This window comes from Saccopteryx leptura, chromosome 3 (assembly GCF_036850995.1).
Source record: "Saccopteryx leptura isolate mSacLep1 chromosome 3, mSacLep1_pri_phased_curated, whole genome shotgun sequence".
NCBI classification, from domain to species: domain Eukaryota; kingdom Metazoa; phylum Chordata; class Mammalia; order Chiroptera; family Emballonuridae; genus Saccopteryx; species Saccopteryx leptura.
This window is the reverse complement of record NC_089505.1, coordinates 114,162,219-114,181,314: the sequence shown is the minus strand read 5'-3', so window position 1 is coordinate 114,181,314 and position 19,096 is coordinate 114,162,219. Positions and strand designations below refer to the sequence as shown.

Sequence of the window (19,096 nt, the reverse complement as noted above, 5' to 3'; positions counted from 1 at the left end):
GTGGGTGGGCCTCGTACAATCAGTTGAAATCTTCAAGAGAGAAAAAGACTGAAGTCATCAGTTTTTTCTGAAATTTACTGTATCTGGTAAAATAAACGTCCAGAAGCTACACTTGTGGGTCCAGGAGAGGCCCTGGCAGCGAAGGCGTAGAAAGGATATGCACAGCCATCCATGGTGGGCAGGGTAGCACCTGTGCCAGCTCCTGGGCCCACGGCCATGCTTGGCAAAGAGCCAGAGGAAGCCCTGGCCGTGCCTGCCAAGGGGCTGCTCCAAGTGGACCCCGAGACGGGCCATGACACAGACCCACTTAAGTGCTGGGTCCCCGGGGCTGCTGGTCCTGGATGCGCAGGGGCACTGCAGAAAGCCCCTCACACATACTCCCCACAGTCGGAGATGATCACCTTCTCCTTTGGCTTTCCATCCTTGCTTCCCTGGGCCTTTGTGGGCAGAACAGAAGAGAAAAAACCAGGGAGGGAGGGTAAGGATTAAAGGGAGACTCAGGGACACCCATCCCGCCTCCCACTCCCAACCTGAGCAGCTGAGCCCCTCTCTCCAGGCCACAGGACACCTGCTCCCATTGTCCCACAGGGCTGTGCACCAAGGGTCTGGGCAGTCACCCACCTCAATCTGCCGCAAGACATCCAGGCCTTCCGTGATCTCCCCAAACACCACGTGCTTGCCATCCAGCCAGTCTGTCTTGTCACACGTCAGGAAGAACTGGGAGCCGTTGGTGTTTGGGCCGGAGTTGGCCATAGAAAGCAGACCTTTGGGTGATGGGCACACAATGCAATCAACAGTTCAAATGCTATAGAGACGTTCACCTGAAACCTATGTACTCATTGATCAATGTCACCCCATTACATTTAATTTCTAAAGAAAAAGAAAAAAAAAAGTGGGAACCAGCAGGTGCACTCCCTCCACAGCGGCTCCTCAGCCAGGCAGACTCTGGGGTGGACAGACCATGCGATCTGCCTTCCACTTAACTGACAGTGAAATGGTGAGCAGGGTTGTTTCAATCATTTCATACTGGTTTGTCCTTTTATTCATTCACCACTCAGGAAATAATTATTGTCTACTTTGTAACCAGATGCCCGTTGAGCCCTGGGGACACTGTCCCAGCTCTGGTGGAACTCAGTCTAGTGGAAGAGTCACTCAGCAGAGAACTGTGCTATGACAGCCATGACAGAGTGAAGCCCAGTGACGCAGGGAATGGAGGCACAAGGGGCAGCCACATAGGAGACGGGGTGGGGAGAGTGATGAGTGCTGTGGCACGATCACGGAGGCTCTCTAGAGGAGACATCTGACGTTAGTCTAGGAGGCCCAGGTGTCGGGCTGAGCGGTGCAGCACGAGGAGCTGTAGCTCGCCTGCGGCGGAGAGAAGGCCCACTCCTCACACTGGGCCTCCGCACTGTGTGCTCCCTGTGGGCGGCGACCAAGTCCCATTCCACTCTCAGAGCAGAGCAGGGAGTCTGACACACAGACCAGCCCTATGAACACCTGCTTTAAATATTCAAATACACTACTCACCTGGCCAGTGGTGGCGCAGTGGATAGAGCATTGACCTGGGATGCTCAGGTCCCAGGTTTGAAACCCCAAAGTCACTGACTTGAAAGCATCCACGAGCTCAAGGTCACTAGCTGCAGCAAGGGGTCACGGCTTGGCTTGAGCCCCCCGATCAAGGCACATATGAGAAGCAATCAATGAACAACTAAAGTGATGTAACTAGGACTCGATGTTTCTCATCCCTCTCCCTTTCTCTCTCTCAAAAAAAAAATCCTAATACTCATTGTGCGTTTACTATGTGTCAGACACTGTTCCAGAACACAACGGTGAAAGACAGTCTGCGTCCTGCCCTCCTGAGGCCAAGGTTCTCAGAAGGGAGACAGAAAATAAGTGAATGAATTATAACATAATTTCAGGTAGTAAGTGGGTAACGGAAACGGACTTAACAGAAGAGTGAGGTGGCAGGAAGCCCGTTTAGAGAGGGAGGTCAGGGTGAGTCCCTCGGACGCAGTGACACGTGTGACACCTGAAGGAGGTGGGGGTGAACCCTGTGGAAACTGGAGGAAGACGCTCCAGACAGGAAGCAGCACCTGCTGAGACCCAAGGGGAGCGAGCTCTGGGGTGTGAGGAACAGCGAGGCTGCGGTGGGGACGGTGGGGACGGTGGGGACACAGAGGGAGCAGGTCAGGGAGCTGGGGGAGGGGCGGCCCTGCTGGGCTGGATCCCACAGGCCATGCGGCCCCGGAGGGCTGTCAGCAGAAGGATGTGACTGGTTTTCCATTAGAGGGACCGCTCTGACTCCTCTTGCCGTGCCACAACGGGGAAAAGGCGAGAGTGGAACCAGAGGTGAGCTTGGGCACCTGGCTGTGGAGGAGGGTGGAGAGCAGCCGGACCAGGAGGTGACTGAAGACAGAAGCATCTGACACACGGGTGAGAGGAGAGGGGTCCAGGGTGAGTCCTGAGTTTCTGACTTAGTGGCTGGGTGGATGGTGGTGTCACTGACTGATACAGGAAGACCGGAGGAAAAGTTTGGGGAGAAGATTGTTGTTGGGCAGGAGAGGCCATGGGGGCTCCAAGGGGAGAGGACAGGGAGAGATCGGCCTGGAGACGGATGTGTGGGAGGAGAATCGGAGACATGACTGAAAGCCCGGGGAACCGGATGTTTGCCTTGGCCAGTGGTTCTTAATGGGGTTGGTCCTGTTCCTAGAGGCCCTTTGGAAATTTAAATGTTTTTAATTATCAGTGTGTATTATGGAGTGTGTTGGTGGAATAAGTTTGTAAAATGATTTTTATGTTTGTTCGCTTATATTTAATACATAGTTTGCATTGGGGGCTGGGCAGCGCCAGGTATATGTGATCTGTGAAATCGCAAATTACCTTCCTGCTTGGGAAAGGCCATTGTTTTGCTAATGTTTGCTGGGGGAGGATTTTTAATTGCCCCCAGCCTGTTTTAGAGAGAAGAGGGAGGGAAGGAGAACGGAAGAAAGGAAGGGAGGGAAGAAGGGAAGAAGGGAGGAAGGAAGGAAGAAAGAAGCCATGTTTACAGAGTGAGAGAGGAGAGAAAGCAGCCTGCTGAGGAAGAAGCTATGTCAGCAGAGAAGTGAGAAAGTGTGCAGACGGGGAACCAGAGCTGAGAGGCTTTGCGAGCTCCGCCGAGACTGGTGAGGCCTTTGATTCTAGGAGAAACCGGAGAAGATTCTCCTGGTTGTGGAACCAGATAATGTGTCAGTGGCTTTGGGAGCCCTGAATGAAAGGGAACTACTTTCCCTGTGTGTTTGCTCATCGGCCGGTATGAGACTACAATAAAGGAATGGCTCACCATTTTTTGGCTCCACTGTTTCTTTACTGTCTGCCCGAATCCAATGAGAACCTGCATGTGCATGGCCACAATGGTGGCGGCCTCTGGCCAAAAAGAGTGCTACTGGCATTAGTGGGAGGCGGTCTAAAATGCTAGATATTTTGCAGTCCCACCCAATAAAGAACTGTCAAATGTCCTACCAGACATGGGTATGGGTGGATGGTCTTTTTACCACTATCTGTACCTAAAACCCAATTCCATTACACATCTAACCCCAAAGTTGTTATGTGCAACTACTATGTAAATCAAGAGAATACTGTTTTTTGTTTAAGTCAGAATTTTATTTTTTTTTTATTACAGAGAGAGAGAGAGTCAGAGAGAGGGATAGATAGGGACAGACAGACAGGAACAGAGAGAAATGAGAAGCATCAATCATCAGTTTTTCATGTGACACCTTAGTTGTTCATTGATTGCTTTCTCATATGTGCCTTGACCACGGGCCTACAGCAGACAGAGTAACCCCTTGCTGGAGCCAGCAACCTTGGGTCCAAGCTGGTGAGTTTTGCTCAATCCAGATGAGTCTGTGCTCAAGCTGGCGACCTTGGGGTCTTGAACCTGGGTCCTCTGCATCCCAGTCTGACACTCTATCCACTGTGCCACCGCCTGGTCAGGCTGTTTAAGTCAGAATTTAACCAACTGTATTCACCAATCCACAAAATCATGTCACCAGAAGCAGTATTGCTCATGGTGTCCAAGCTGCTGGTCCACATGCCCACCTGCATTCTAGTTGCTGCACCTGAACAATTCACTGTCATCTGGTATAGCTGTGCTTGAACATATGGAAACCCAGATTATACTACAACTTATTTTCCTTTGATGTTCTATTAGTTTAGAATATTACTGATTTGGGGGTGGTAGCTTAAATTTGATTTTTAAAACAATTTTGTGGGTAGGCAGGATATAGCATCCATGAATTCTGCCTCAGCACAGTGAAGGGTACTGCAAACGATCAGTTAGAAAAAGGGGGCAACGGGCACCAGACTTCTATGGAGAACAAAAAAGACCAAGCTCTGAGCTACGTCTATTTTTAGGGGTCAGGAAGAGGAGACAGCAGAGACTGAGAAAAAGGAGCCAATTAGGTAAAATGAAAACTAGAAGAGGGAGGAGAGTGCTGCAGCCAAGTGCAGAACGATTCAGGGGCATGGGTGAGCCGTGCAGTGCTGCTGGGAGGAGGAAGAGGGGCCAGACCTGGCTGTTGGCATCTCTGAGAGTGGACAGGTGGGGCTGGAGGAGTACAGAGAGAATAGGAAGCAGGGGGTCTACACAACTTTCAAGAAGTTTTGTTTAGAAAGGGGACCAGAGGCCTGGGTGAGAGCTGAGGGAGGGGACATGAGTCAAAGGGTGATTTCTGATTGATACCACGTTTTTACGTTGATGAGCTCTCTGGCAGAGCAGGGGAATGGAGTACACAAGGCAGCAAGGCAGAGTAGAGGTGGGAACAATTGAGAAGCCAGGTCCCTGAGTAGGGGAGAGGGGATGGCTGCAGGAGATAGCTCCTCCCTGTACTCTAGGGAAGTCAGAGTAGGCATGTGGAGAGATGCCCGGGGCCGCACAGCTGAGGCCGAGGGCGCTGTGCGGGCCTCAGGAGTGAGGAAGGTATGGAACTGCCATCTCCGGGACTGAGCATTAACTAAGAAAACCTAGTAGGCCTGAACCAGGTTCCTCTGAAGAACTGTGTTCGTAAACTTCAAGTGGGACCACTCAGTACAGTTCTGTGTTTTTCTCCAGTTGCTGGGGGAGCAACCACTGAGATCTTTTACAGGGTAAGTCTGATAGGGAGAGGGGGCAGTGAGGGTCAGGCAGTGAGAAAAAGTTGCTAACAGCAGACCACGAATCAAAGCAAGGCTACAGGCAGTGTGAACATGGTGGGGGGATGGGCATGGCTCCATCCTGCACAGCTAGCCTGCCCCAGCCCCACTCGTCACCACCCATTGATCGGGTCCCACCTGGTCCTGTGTGCTTGAGGATAAAGTTCTCATCGTCAAACTTCTTCCCATAGATGGACTTGCCCCCAGTGCCGTTGTGGTTCGTGAAATCGCCGCCCTGGCACATGAACTGGGGGATGATGCGGTGGAAGCTGCTGCCCTTGAAGCCAAAGCCCTTCTCATGGGTGCACAGGCACCGGAAATTCTCTGTGGTTGAGAAAGGAAAAGGTGTTCAGGCTAAAAAACAAAACAAGCAAACGAACACTCTGCCTCTATCTAGAATCGGAAAACTATACAGTCGTCCCTCGCCACATCGTGGTTCACTTTTCGCGGTCTCACTGCATCGTGGATTTTTAAATTGTATATATCTAATATTGTATCGTGAATTCTTCACTATATCATGGGATTTTGCAATATATAGATATTTTTATGTATTTATTTTAATTATTTTTGTGGTGAAACAAGCATTTTCTAGCCTAAAAAAGTAAAAACATTAAAAAATAAAAAATATATTAATTAAAACATATTAAAAGAATATTAAATTGAAAAAAAGCCTTAAAAATACATAAATAATAAAATAAATATAAGGTCTCTACTTTGTGGTTTTTGCCTATCGTGGGGGGTTCTGGAACCTAACCCCACGATCGACGAGGGACCACTGTATTTTCTTAAATTTTCATTTTAAGTTTTGTGATACTGACATCTTCAAGGACTACAAGGGAGTCTGACTAAAGGAGGCAGGAATTCTAGCTCCACTCCACACTAGATAGGTGGTAAAAGTATTTTATTTTTTAGGATTTTATTTATTAGTTTTAGAGAGAGGGGAGAGACAGAGGTGGGGGGCAGGAATGGGAAGCATCAGCTTGTAGTTGCCTCTCATATGTGCCTTGACTCGCAAGCCCTGAGTTTCGAACTGATGAACTCAGCATTCTAGGTTGATGCTTTATCCACTACACCACCACAGGTCAGGTGGTGGCAAAGTAATTTTTTTTTTTTTTACAGGGACAGAGAGAGAGTCAGAGAGAGGGATAGATAGGGACAGACAGACAGGAATGGAGAGAGATGAGAAGCATCAATCATCAGTTTTTCATTGCGACACCTTAGTTGTTCATTGATTGCTTTCTCATATGTGCCTTGACCGTGGGCCTTCAGCAGACCAAGTAACCCCTTGCTCGAGCCAGAGACCTTGGGTCCAAGCTGGTGAGCTTTTTGCTCAAACCAGATGAGCCCGCGCTCAAGCTGGTGACCTCGGGGTCTTGAACCTGGGTCCTTCCACATCCCAGTCCGACGTTCTATCCACTGTGCCACCACCTGGTCAGGCGGTGGCAAAGTAATTTTTTAAAGGAAAAACCAAACAGAATCTTAGAAGAAAACACAGGGGCAAGTCTTAGTGACTTTGGATTTGGCAACTGTTTCTTAAATATGACACTGAAAAGTGCTGATAAGAGAAAAAATATGGATGTTAGACTTCATCAAAATTAAAAACTTTTATGCATCAAAGGACACTCATAAGAGTGAAAAGGCAACCCATACAATGGGAGAAAATATTTGTAAATCGTATCTGATAAGGATTTAATATCCAAAATATATAACTAAATAAAAGCCCAAAAGCTCAGTTAATAAATGGGCAAGACATTGAAATAGATATTTCCGCAAAGAAGATAAACAGATGGCCAATAAAGCACATAAATAGATGTTCAACATTATTCATCAGGGAAATGTTAAAACCATAATGAAATACCACTTCACATCTACTAGGATGGTTAAGATAAACAAAAAATAACAAGTGTTGGTAAGGCTGTGGAGAATTTGGGATCCTTATCCATTGCTGGTGAAATGTAACACGGTGCAGCTGCGACAGTTTGGCAGTTCCTCAAAAAGTTAAACATAATGCCTGACCAGGTGGTGGCACAGTGGATAGAGAATCAACCTGGGATGCTGAGGACCCAGTTTCAAAACCCTGAGGTCGCGGGCTTGGGCACGGGGCCACTGGCTTGAATGTGGGATCATAGACATGATCCTATGGTCACTGGCTTGAGCAAGGGGTCGTTGACTTGGCTGGAGCCCTCAATCAAGGCACATATGAAAAAACAATCAATGAACAACTAAAGTGCTGCAATTATGAGTTAGTGCTTCTCAGCTCTCTTCCTTCCTGTCTCTATTGCGTGCTAAAAAAAAAGTTAAATATAAATAACTTTATGATCTAGCATTTCCACTCTTATATACCCTCAAAAATTGAAAACAAGGATTTAAACACAAATGAGTATTATGAACATTCATAGCAGCATTACTCACAATAGCCAGAAAGTGGAGGCAGTGTTCAAGTGTCCATCAACAAAGGAATGGGTAAACAAAACATGGTACTGTTTGGCCATAAAAATGAGTGCAGTACTGACACAGGTTATGGCACAGACGACACTTGAAAACATTATGCTAAGTGAGATAAGCCAGACACAAAAGGATAACTATTACGATTCTATTAATATTAATATGAAATATCAAGAATAGGCAGATCCAGAGAGAGAGAGAGAGAGAGTAGATCAGAGGTTTCCAGGAGCTGGGGGAGAGGTGAATGGGGAGTTCTTGTCCAGTGGGTACAGAGTTTGTTTGGGGTAATGAAAAATATTTGAAAATAGATACTGGTGATGCTTGTACACATTGTGATTGCAATTAATGCCACTGAATTATACACTTAAAAATGGATAAAATGAAAAAGAAAAGAGAGAAGAGACAACAGCAACAAAATTTTTTTTGAAAGCTTGAAAACAAATAGATGAGTCATAACTGATATAATAGACCTAAGAAAGCTGAATCTTAATTAAACTGGTAAAGCCGAGAAGCAACTCAATTTATGCTGCAGAAACACCAAAAGTTCAGATACAAGGGTGAAGGTAGTTCTAAAAACAGTAAATCTGGTTGAAAGCCAGCATTATCTAATGTTATTAAGCACTTGACTAGTGTCATCTAATTAAATTTAAATAGTCACATGTGGCTAATGACGACCATACTGGACAGCATAGCTCTAGACAGGAAAAGAAAGGGGTTTTGTATGAAGGACCAAGCATCAGAACGGCATTAGCCTTCCCTAGAATCTACACCCTACCTACCAATCAAGTGGGAAGGTAGACATTTTCAGACATCAGTCTGAAAGAATTTGCCTCCCAAGCGCTTTTCTGCAGAAGCTACAGAATTATGTCCTCTATTGAAATAAGGGCGTAAACCAAAAAAGAAGAAAACAGAGATAGTAACATAAGACATGAAAATAGGAGGCCCCATGACAATAGCTATGCAGTGGGCCTGGAAAGCAACGGGGCCAGGCTGGAGCACGTCCCAAGGCTCCGAGGAGGAGCTACCCGAGAGTGAAATTGATGGAATATCTGATATGATGAGCATTATGAGAGATTCATACAGTCTGGAGAAATTGGCAGAGAATCAGGAATAAATGCATGGAGGACTAAGCAAATGTGAAAGCAAGACAATTAAGATTTCCAGGGAAGGCCTTCTTGGCCAGTTGGCTCAGTAATAGAACATCAGCCCGATGTGTGGATGTCCCAGGTTCGATTACTGGTCAGGGCACACAGGAGAAGTGACCATCTGCTTCTTCATCCCTCCCTCTCCCACTTCTCTCTCTTCTGCTCCTGCAGCCAGTGGCTCGATTGGTTCCAGTGCATTGGCCCAGGGTGCTGAGGATGGCTCCTTGGAGCCTCAGCCCCAGGAGCTAAAAATAACTCAGTTGTGAGCATGGGCCCCAAATGGGCAGAGCATCAGTCCCAGACGAGGGTTGCCAGGTGTATTCTGGTGGGGGCACATGTGGGAGTCTGTCTATCTTCCCTTCTCTCATGAAAAAACCAGGAAGTAGCAAGATAAACCTGTTATCTACTAATATGGAAATAAAATGAAATGTCAATAAGAGTTGAAATTGCCTGCCCCTGAGGAACAGAAAACAATGTTAGTGATAGGGCAGAATGGCAGGACAGCACAGGGAATTGCTGTTTTATCAAAACAAGCATGTGAAGTTGATTTTTAAATCTGTATGTTTATATAACAAAATTTAGATTAAGAAAGAACAAATAGAAGTCAATATTTAACAAACTGGAAAGAATGAATACTCAAACTTAGTTAATAGTTACTTCTAGCGAAGACTAGACGAGGAAAGGATAAAAGGACTTAAGTTTTAAATATAATGCCTCAAAAACAGCTGCTCTGACTCATCTGTTACTAGATTTCTGGATCAAAACTACTCAGGTCAGGATCACTGTCAAGGGCACCAGAACTGACGCAGCGGAGAACCCTGGGAAGGCTCACTGCTCACCCACCAGCTTCCTGGCGGTCCTGAGCGGAGCCCTGCTCACCTGCTGTCATGGGAACGACGTCTGAACGCAGGAGCATCTGGATGCGGCCGGCTGGCTTGTTCCCGATCTTGATGTCCATGTACACCTGAGGATTTGACCGAGCCTTTTTCGTGGTGAGCTCTCCCTAGGTGCAGAGGAAATCACCAGGTTAGAAGAACTCCCTGACTCCCCGAGTAGGAGAACCAGTGTTCTTCTGAATACGCACCCAGAACCCAACTGCAGTGTGCGGACTGGAGCCAGGTGTGGACAGGGAAGGCCTCGGGCAGAGGCTACGGCCACAGCCCCCAGCTGGACACCTAGTGACAGGAGGCCTCAGTGCCATCTAACTCGAGCCCCACCCTGCTGGCACGTTACTCCTCACACTCGCCCTCAGACACATCAACCTGTTTCACCTTCCCTGCGGTAACAGAGTAACTGTTCTGGCCCAAAACAACTCTCAACACCCACACACCCAGCTCAAGCCCACCCACCTTACTCCAATTAAACGGACCCATTTATGTAACACTATCCCCTCATTCTATGCTCAGCCCTGTGTATCCAAAGGCTGTCTACAATGGAAGCAAGGAGGGCAGCCCACTGGCTTGGGCCTAAGTGCTCAGAAGACAATGGAGGAGGTTGAGGGGGCCTTGTTTTTTACCCAAGTCAACAAAGCTAAACAGAGGACAAGACGTGTAATACGGCCGTCACATTTGTTCCAAAGAGAAAAGTCAAAGGTTTGTAACTTGTCTGCGGATCAGTTTAACATATGTACCTAGGAGACTATTACTATCACTTCTGCTAACAACAGTAGCAACACAGTAGTAGCAGCAAATACTCCCACAGCACCTGCCACATACAGAACACTATTCTAAATGTTTTATGTACATTAGTGCATCTAGTCCTCATAACCATCTATGGGATCAGGAGCCCCACTATTCTCATCTTATAGGTGGGGGAACCAAGGCACAATGAAGTTCAGTAACTTGCTCAAGGTCACAAAGGTGGTAAGTGGTAACGCTGGAATTTAAACCTAAACCACGCACACCACCCACCCAGTCGCTGCTCTTAATCACCTTACCCCACCTGACGTTTCTTAACGAGATGCATAATATCCTCACAGTTCACTGCCTAGAAGGGGAAAGGCAATACTGTAAGCACTTGAGTAGACTGTACAAAAGCAAAGACATAGCGGGAAATGCAGAGGCTGGTTTTACCAAGAGCTTCAAGGCGGGGGCTGTAACGTCCAGAGGGGAACTGAGACCACAGAGGGGGGCAGGGTCAAGAACTTGGAGAGTCCCTCTTGGACTTTTTCCCATGAGACAGGTGATGGAGAGACACAGAAAAGCTCTCCGCAGGCGAGTCAGATGATTGGTCTTGTGCTTTAAAAAGATAGTTCGAGCCTTTATGAAAGACGGAAGGAGAAAGCACTCCAGCCAGAAGACTACTTAGGGAGCTACTGGAATCACTCAAATGAGATGAGAGGCTAAATTAGAACGATGGGACAATCAGGGAGGAAGGATTCAGGAAGATGTAAGAGAACGACTAGGAGGATATGACGATATGCCGTCTATTTTAAAGAGGGGTCTAGATGATCTAGGGTTATTCCTTGACTGTGAGGGCCCTTTACATGCTCTGCTTTACAAGATATCCAAATTTTTGGCTTAGGTCCACGTGTGGATGGATGGTGGCAACTTAACAAGCTGGAGAATACAGGAAGAACAGGATTGGGGAAGCGAGAGCACCTATTTTAGGCAACTTGAAGCTACTTGTGAGACGTGCAGCACAATGCCTGAAGCTCAACGCTACAAATAGAGACAATGAAAGTTAACAGCACAGTAGAGGTTGTGAAAGATCAGACTGACTGCTACTTCTTTGGCCAGAAGAAGAGAGTGATGCCATGAGCCAAGAAAGAAGCAATATTCACGAGGGGAGGAAAGAAGCCGGGGAAGCAGTGATCAGAGAGGAACGCTGCATGCTGAGAACCAGGAGAAGGTGCCAAGGTGGGCTTCCCCGAGGAAGGAGAACCTGAAACCTGTGTAGAGACCGCAGGGATGGTACCACTGCCCTGTCCTGCCTCTCCTGTGTCAGGGCAAGAACAGAATTACCGTGAGCCTGTTGTCAAATGCTTCAGTGAAGGCAGAGGGCTGACCAGGAGTGATGAGGAGGACTCACTACCCTTTCTCATGGTGGCCTTCCTCCTCGTCAGCTGCCAATCACAAATCAGTACCTAACCTGAGCTAAGGGGCTGACAAGTTCATTACCCAGAGCACAAGGATGAGAGGCTTATGGCTTCTCTTTAGTTCACGCAATACCGCCTTCACCAAAGTACTAAGAGTTCATTTTTCATTCTCTCTGCCTTTGTATATGTGTTTTCAAATTTCCATAAAACTTAAAAAGAAGCCTGTGGAAGGCAGCCTCTGCTCCAGAAGCACGGCCTGGCCTCCGCTCTCACCTCCTGCATTTCGGCTTTGGGAGGCTCCGCCCCCTCTTCCTCTCTGTTCTCTTCCAGAGTCTTCCCAGAGAACTTCTTCAGCCAGTCATCATCCGACCAAACTGAAGGGCAAAAATCAAACAAATGTGAGGAGATCCATGCTATCAGCCAACTGCTATTGAGCTGCTTCGGTCAGCAAAGCGGACCAGGCTGTGCAGTCCTCGCAGCCACAGGAGTCCGCTGTGGGAACGCCCAAGGGTAAGGAAATTCCCCGATGGGAATGTCGGTCCTGGAGTCCAGCTCTCAGCAGGGCTAAGGGAAGCAGCTACATCCAAGGGAAAAATGCGGTCTTCCCAGGTCTAGTCCGTGGTGAAATACCCCGGGATCAAGGAAACTGGGCAAGATAAGAGATCAGGCAGGGTTTCTCTGTGATGGAAACAATCACCCCAAGAAGCTCAAACTCTTTTTACTCCCCACAGAGGCAGCACATTCCCTTCATCAACAAGAACCATCCTCTATTCCTGTCCACCAGGAGTGGCACTCAGCGCCCACTTCCATGTAAGAGGGATAAAAACACAACCAAGGCCACACTGGAAGATGTGATGGGGAATCTGTGGCGGCGCCCACTCACCTGGTCTGGAAGAGCCTTCCTTAATCCTCATTGGTTTGGCCAAATTGACACGAATTGTCCGTCCAAAGAGCTCAGATTCATTCTGGAAAGATTGAAAACTCAGCTGGTTAAACTCTATTGGGGCCTGACCGGGCGGTGGCGCAGTGGATAGAGCGTCGGACTGGGAGGCAGAGGACCCAGGTTCGAGACCCCAAGGTTGCCAGCTTGAGCGAGGGCTCATCTGGTTTGAGCAAAGCTCACCAGCTTGGACCCAAGGTCGCTGGCTCAAGCAAGGGGTTACTCGGTCTGCTGAAGGCCCGCGGTCAAGGCACGTATGAGAAAGCAATCAATGAACAATTAAGGTGTTGCAATGCGCAACGAAAAACTAATGATTGATGCTTCTCATCTCTCTGTCCCTGTCTATCCCTCTCTCTGTCTCTGTAAAAACAAACAAAAACCTCTATTGGGTTGTAAGAGTCAGAGTTCTCTATTTCCTTCTGACACCTCTGAGACATGCTTCTGATTTGTTCTCCTTTAACCCCTGAGACCCTAACAGCAAGCTCTGTGCCCAGAGCAGCCTGTGGGTTGCCGGAAACTGCCTCCCTGGAGCCATCATGCACCTCTTTCCTTTCAGTGCCAGCAAACCGTGCCACCAACAGGAACTCCGGGTTCAGTTATAAGGGTAACTAGAGTTTCGAAGTACCTGAGTTCACCTTCAGATTCAAGATCAGCTCTGAAATGGTGAGAAACGATCTCTCTCTGAGCTAAGGAATATGTTCGGTGACTGGGTAACAGAACAGGAATAAAAGAGAACCTTACTATCCAAAGATAATCGGTACCAGGAAAGGTCACGTAATGTGTTTCCACTTAGAGCAGTGAAGAAAACCTCATGGTAAAAGAAAAGGAAAAAGAGGTTTGACTGGGACTTCACTGTGATGAAACTAAAAATAATGAATTCCTTACAGTTCAAATTCAGGTTTAACTATGCACGAATTTGTAGAACAAATATGTAGTGGGTGCTGATTAATTTGCAGTATTTTTTCCAACGAAATTCTATCAACAGTATGATGTGACATCTTTGCTCTTTATATCTGATATGAACATCACAGGGATCTCAAAGAGGGCACAAACACTCAAAAGTTCTCCCCAAGGGCCTCTCCAGAACATTTGTATCAGCAGCACACCCTGTCATTATCCTTGCCAACTTCTTCTCAATAACTGGTCTAACGCTTCATGACATCCTGCCTCTTTCGCAAAATAAGAAATTTCACAGTGCCATCCGTTTGCGCAGGGTTTGCAAATTTATTATCCTACGCATGGGGTAGTCAGTGAGAGATTGGCCACTAAGAATGAGTAGGATTCATATCATTGTTAAATGGGGAAGGATGTTTGCATAAGGATTAATCTTCTAAGTGATTCACAGTGAATATTTTCGCGCCATGACCGTTTTTCCTTCCCCTTGCAACCTTGTAACTTTGGAGATTCACAAACCAATATCCGAACAAGGACCCCTCTGTACCACCAAAACCAACTTCGGGAAGAATGAAGATTCCCAGCCGTACCATGTTGTCGATAGCTGCGGCAGCATCCTGCCGGGAAAGACAAAGCACAAGGCACAAGTTTAGCTTCTTGTGGGGTCTAAACCTATACTCAGTAGCAAAGTAACCCCACAAAAAATCAAAACAGGAAGAAGTCACCGCTATGGTTCCTGCCTAGGTTGCGAGTGTGTCTACCAAAGAGCGCTTCCTGCTGACTTTAGAGCAGGTGGAACAGCAATCTGCTACCTAGTGGAAGCGTAAGAAATCATTACCCGTGCTGCCAGGCAAGAAGGCTCAGTGAGCTGGGCTGGGGCGGCTCTGGCAGAGCTAGGGGCAGCACCTGGCTGCTCTGCGGTGTTAACCACAGCCTACAATTAGATTAGGTGAAGCAAATTTTTCTTCAGACAGCACTCTTGTCCTCTGGAAGCATCAGCATGAGGCCCAGAAACCTACCCAAATGGAGCACAGCTCCCTTTTGTAATCAGTAAGAACACTATCACAAGCCAAAGCTGAAACATAGGTAACAGGTCATTTTCTCACCTCTGCCAACTCGAATTCAACAAAAGCAAATCCTCGGTGCTTTTCTGAAACGAGAGAAAACAAAAACAAGTAATTACCATTTAGGGCAATGGGAAGAAACAGATGGTCACAAGGAAAGCAAAGCCAGTCACAGCCATATCCAGACAAGACAGTAGAAATTCTACCCAATCCTTCTGTCAGAAGAAATCTCAATTCTTCCTAGTTTAAACATTTTAAGCTATATTAAACTTTGCTTTTTAGTGAACTTAGCTGAATAATGAACTATACTTTTAATCTTTAAATAATCATTCAATTCTTTTACCAAAGCCAAATTAAAACCTTACCCTTTGCCTGCAAGGTGACTAAAAAAACAAAGTTATTTAACCTACTCATTCCAAATATACATTTTGATCATAACTATATATAAAGCATGAATCCTAAAACCTGGATAAGGATACTCATTCTTTATCCTCAGGAAAATGCTAATCTACCTAAAAGGCCAAGCACAGCAGGGTTAGTTTAATTAACAAACTAACCTCAGAGAATCAATATAAACTTTTTTTTTAGATGGTACTTTGGGTTCAAGCTGTGCCAGGGACCCCGTGCTCAAGCCGGCAACCTTGGTCTTAAGCTGGCAACCTTGGGATCATGTCTACAAGCCAATGCTCAAGCTGGAGAACCTGAGCTCAAGCCTGCAACCTTGGAGTTTTGAACCCATGACTTCAGCATTCTGAGTCAACACTCTATCTCAGGGGTCGGGAACCTTTTTGGCTGAGAGAGCCATGAACGCTGCATATTTTAAAATGTAATTCCGTGAGAGCCATACAATCTACCCGTGTACTTTACGCATTATCCAATAAAAATTTGGTGGTGTCCCGGAGGACAGCTGTGATTGGCTCCAGCCACTTGCAACCATGAACATGAGCCGTAGGAAATGAGTGGATTGTAATACATAGAATGTTTTTTTTAACGTTATTATTTTATTAAAGATTTGTCTGCGAGCCAGATGCAGCCATCAAAAGAGCCACATCTGGCTTGCAAGCCATAGGTTCCCGACCCTTGCTCTATCTACTGTTCCACCACCAGTCAGCTAACCTTGTTTTTTAACAGATAAAGATCCCAGGCCAGAGAGTTTAAAGACCTTGCAACAACCATGCAGGGCTGATAACAGAGCTGGGCCTAAAACTCCAATCTTAAAAATGACAACAGAAGTAAAATAGAAAACTGAACTATCACTGTGATATCTATTAAAGGAAAACTTACCCAGGTACACAAAGGCCAAGCCTCCATCATTAGGGCGAGACTTTCCTGATGCCCTGATTAATAGCACAGCTGCCAAGAAGGGAGCAGGTGTGGGGGGGTACCCAGTAGATAGTTTGAAACAACAGTCATGTCCATTTTTGAGCCCCATGTAGCTCAAAAATCTATCTTCCTACTGGGCTATTGAAAATTGTTTTATCCCAAACCCAACAGACAAGAGCCTCTGCAGAGTTATGTCACAGTTCACAAACACAAGCCTCAGAACGTTCCTTCTGCATCAAGATCACTGTCATGCTGCCCTACTAGGCATCCTCCAGGAGACCTTTCCTACAAACCTACCATATAATATACTGTGATAAGACTTAACATTTGTCTTTTATTTATATGTTTTTTGTTTTAGTGAGAGAGAAAGAGACAGGAAAGGAGAGAGATGAGAAGCATCAATTTGTAGTTGCAGCACTTTAGTTGTTCATTGATTGCTTCTCATATGTGCCTTGACTGGGGGAGGGGGAATCCAGCTTAGCCAGTTACCCTTTACTCAAGTCAGTGACCTTGGGATCAAGCTAGTGACCTTGGGCTTCAAGCCAGCGACTATGGGGTCATGTTTATGAGCCCAAGCTCAAGCCAGCGACCCCACGCTCAAGCTGGTGAGCCTGTGCTAAAGCCAGATGAGTCCACGCTCAAGCCGGCAACCTTTGAACTTGGATCCTCAACGCCAGGGTCAACACTCTATCCACTGCATCACCACCAGTCAGATAAGACTTTAAATTTTTCTTAAAGTTCTTTTCCAAGTAGGAGGATTTTGACCACAAGAGACAATAAAAGGACTCACCTGTTTCATAATCCAGAGGAATCTGAATATCTGTAATGTCTCCAAAAGGAATAAAAGCAGCATGAAGAACTTTGTCGTCCACCTCCTCTGCAAGTCCACCTGCAAATAAGGCAAGGGCCTTCTGAGCCACTGTCCTTTAACTCTTTTGAGAAGTCCCTGCAGCTCAGTTAGCATCCAATAGCTATGGGGAGGCACTGTTTCATCCAGTCTTTTGGGAGCAGTCATCTGCTTCCTCACCCATACTTATGAAAAACACTGCTCTCCTCCCCCTTCCTGCAGACCCTCATCTAGCCCGAGAATTACTGCAACAGCTTCTTAACTGATCTCACTCTCCTCCACACAGCCAACTGGAATGATCCGGGGAACCTGCAGATTTTAACCCATCACTTCCCTGATTAAACCCTTTCAAAGGTTACTTACTGTCCTCAAGATAAAGTACAAACTCCTTAGCAGGCTCTTCATAACTGGAGCCCTGCCCACCTCGTCAGCCCTTTCCCCTCTGCTTCCCCAATTCTCTGGGTTTCCATAAAATGACCCACTTGCTCACAAGTGTAAGGCTATTTCACACCTTTGGGCTTTGCTCTCGTTGCTCCCTTTCAGTAAATACACTGGCCTTTATTCTGGCTACCTGGTTAAATCCGGATTATCAGGTAAAGCGTCACCGCATTCCGAGTTTGTTATCACCTCTCCAGACGGAGGGATCATTTCTCCTCTCACCCAGGCCCATGTCATCGTCCGTCCCCACCAAAGTGCTCATCAAGCTGTGCGACTTAAGTTATTCTCACTTCCACCTGGCTAGTCAGAGGACCCCATCCACTGGGGCAGGAGCCAGGGCTGAGCCATTGCTGCAAGTGAACGTTTGTAAAATGAATGGGCGCGAGGATCTGGAGGCCCACAATATTCCTCCACCACTCCTCCGGGATCCAGGAGGTGAAAGGGTACCTGTTCGAATTTAGCGGGCTTGGAAGGAGCCAGAAAGATCTCTACGTCTCGGGCTAACACCCTGAAGCAAAGCAATACCACCATAGATCTCGCCTAGACAGCTCCTCGCCACCCTCCGCGTCCAGTCCCACGCGCGGACCCACTCTGATCAGTTCGCCCAGACGCCGCCTGGCACCTGCGCCTGCTCACCCACGTACAGCACACGCTTGGTAGTGGCCATCTTGCTCCCGCGCTGTGCGTCCGGAAGCCGCCTCGCGGTCCGCCCCGCCCCGCCGCTCAGGCCCGCCCCTTCCCGCGGCCCCGCCCCTCTCAGCTCCGCCCCCTCGTCTCGGCGCTGGGAGAACCCTTCCGCTCCCTCGACAGTCCAATGTGCCTCCGGCTACTAGAAAACAAATGGCGCCCGGAGTGTGCACCAGGTTGAGAGGAGCTGTGTGGTCCAGGCGCTCCTCGTTCTCAGGGCTGCTGGAAACAATCCCCGGGCGGAATCAGTCGGGGACCCCCAGTAGGCGACTACAAATAAACTATGGTCCATGGGCCACCCCGGTCACCGGTTTTTGGAAAACCTATAAACTAGGACTGGTTTTTACATTTTTTTAAAACTATTTATTTATTTAAAAGATTTTATTTATTGATTTTAGAGAGAGGAGAGAGGGAGAGAAGATGGGAAGGATCAGGAAGCATCAACTCATAGTAGTTGCTTCTACCTGCCCTGACTGGGAATAGAACCCACAACCTTCGTGTATCAAGATGACGCTCTAACCAACTGAGTTACCTGGCCAGGGCTCTAAATTTGTTTTTTACTCCAGAAATACAAATCATTTGTTTTATTTTGTACTGATTCTTGCTTGCTAATATTGTAAGTTCTTCAGATTTGGGCACAGTTGTAAAAGATGTAACAGGCTGTGACTTTTTATTATTGTTATTTTTTCTTTCTACTTCCTCACAGAAACATAAGATTCATACTTTATACAGTGCTACCTTGACATATGAGCACTTTAAATCACGAGCAATTTGAGAGACAAGTAGTCACTCATGAGATGTTTTGCTTTAAGTCAGGAGCGGATATTGGAATCACGAGCTTCTGCCACCCTCCACTAGATGGCCTGCCCAACAGTTCTGAAAGGGAGGAAGAAACAAACTTCCGTGGAAAGGTTTTTGTTGAAACACTTCTAAGTGAAAGCAAGGAAAGTGTAGTGAAAAAGCCAAAGTCAGTGAAGAAAATGATGATGATTAAGCAAAGTAAAAAAATAGCAATTAAGCCCTGGCCGGTTGGCTCAGTGGTAGAGCGTCGGCCTGGCGTGCAGGAGTCCCGGTTCGGTTCCGGCCAGGGCACACAGGAGAAGCGCC

General features: G+C 47.0%; 1 protein-coding gene across 2 annotated transcripts; it reads right to left on the bottom strand.

The window, feature by feature from the left end:
• Positions 1-43: 43 nt before the first annotated feature.
• PPIE (peptidylprolyl isomerase E) lies at positions 44-18,005 on the bottom strand. Of its 2 annotated transcripts, XM_066375943.1 has the most exons (11): positions 17,750-17,837; positions 17,492-17,652; positions 16,808-16,906; positions 14,737-14,780; positions 14,221-14,247; positions 12,680-12,761; positions 12,070-12,170; positions 9,639-9,762; positions 5,308-5,493; positions 622-764; positions 44-437 (listed from the first exon to the last, which is right to left on the bottom strand). In XM_066375943.1, exons 2-11 carry the CDS (start codon positions 17,562-17,564, stop codon positions 369-371), a joined length of 948 nt encoding a protein of 315 aa, XP_066232040.1. In that variant the 5' UTR covers positions 17,565-17,652; positions 17,750-17,837; the 3' UTR covers positions 44-368. The 2 variants fall into 2 exon arrangements, with proteins under 2 accessions (XP_066232040.1, XP_066232041.1); XM_066375944.1 differs by lacking the exons at positions 17,492-17,652; positions 17,750-17,837 and adding an exon at positions 17,939-18,005 and having other exon boundaries at positions 46-437.
• Between the last annotated feature and the right edge of the window lie 1,091 nt (positions 18,006-19,096).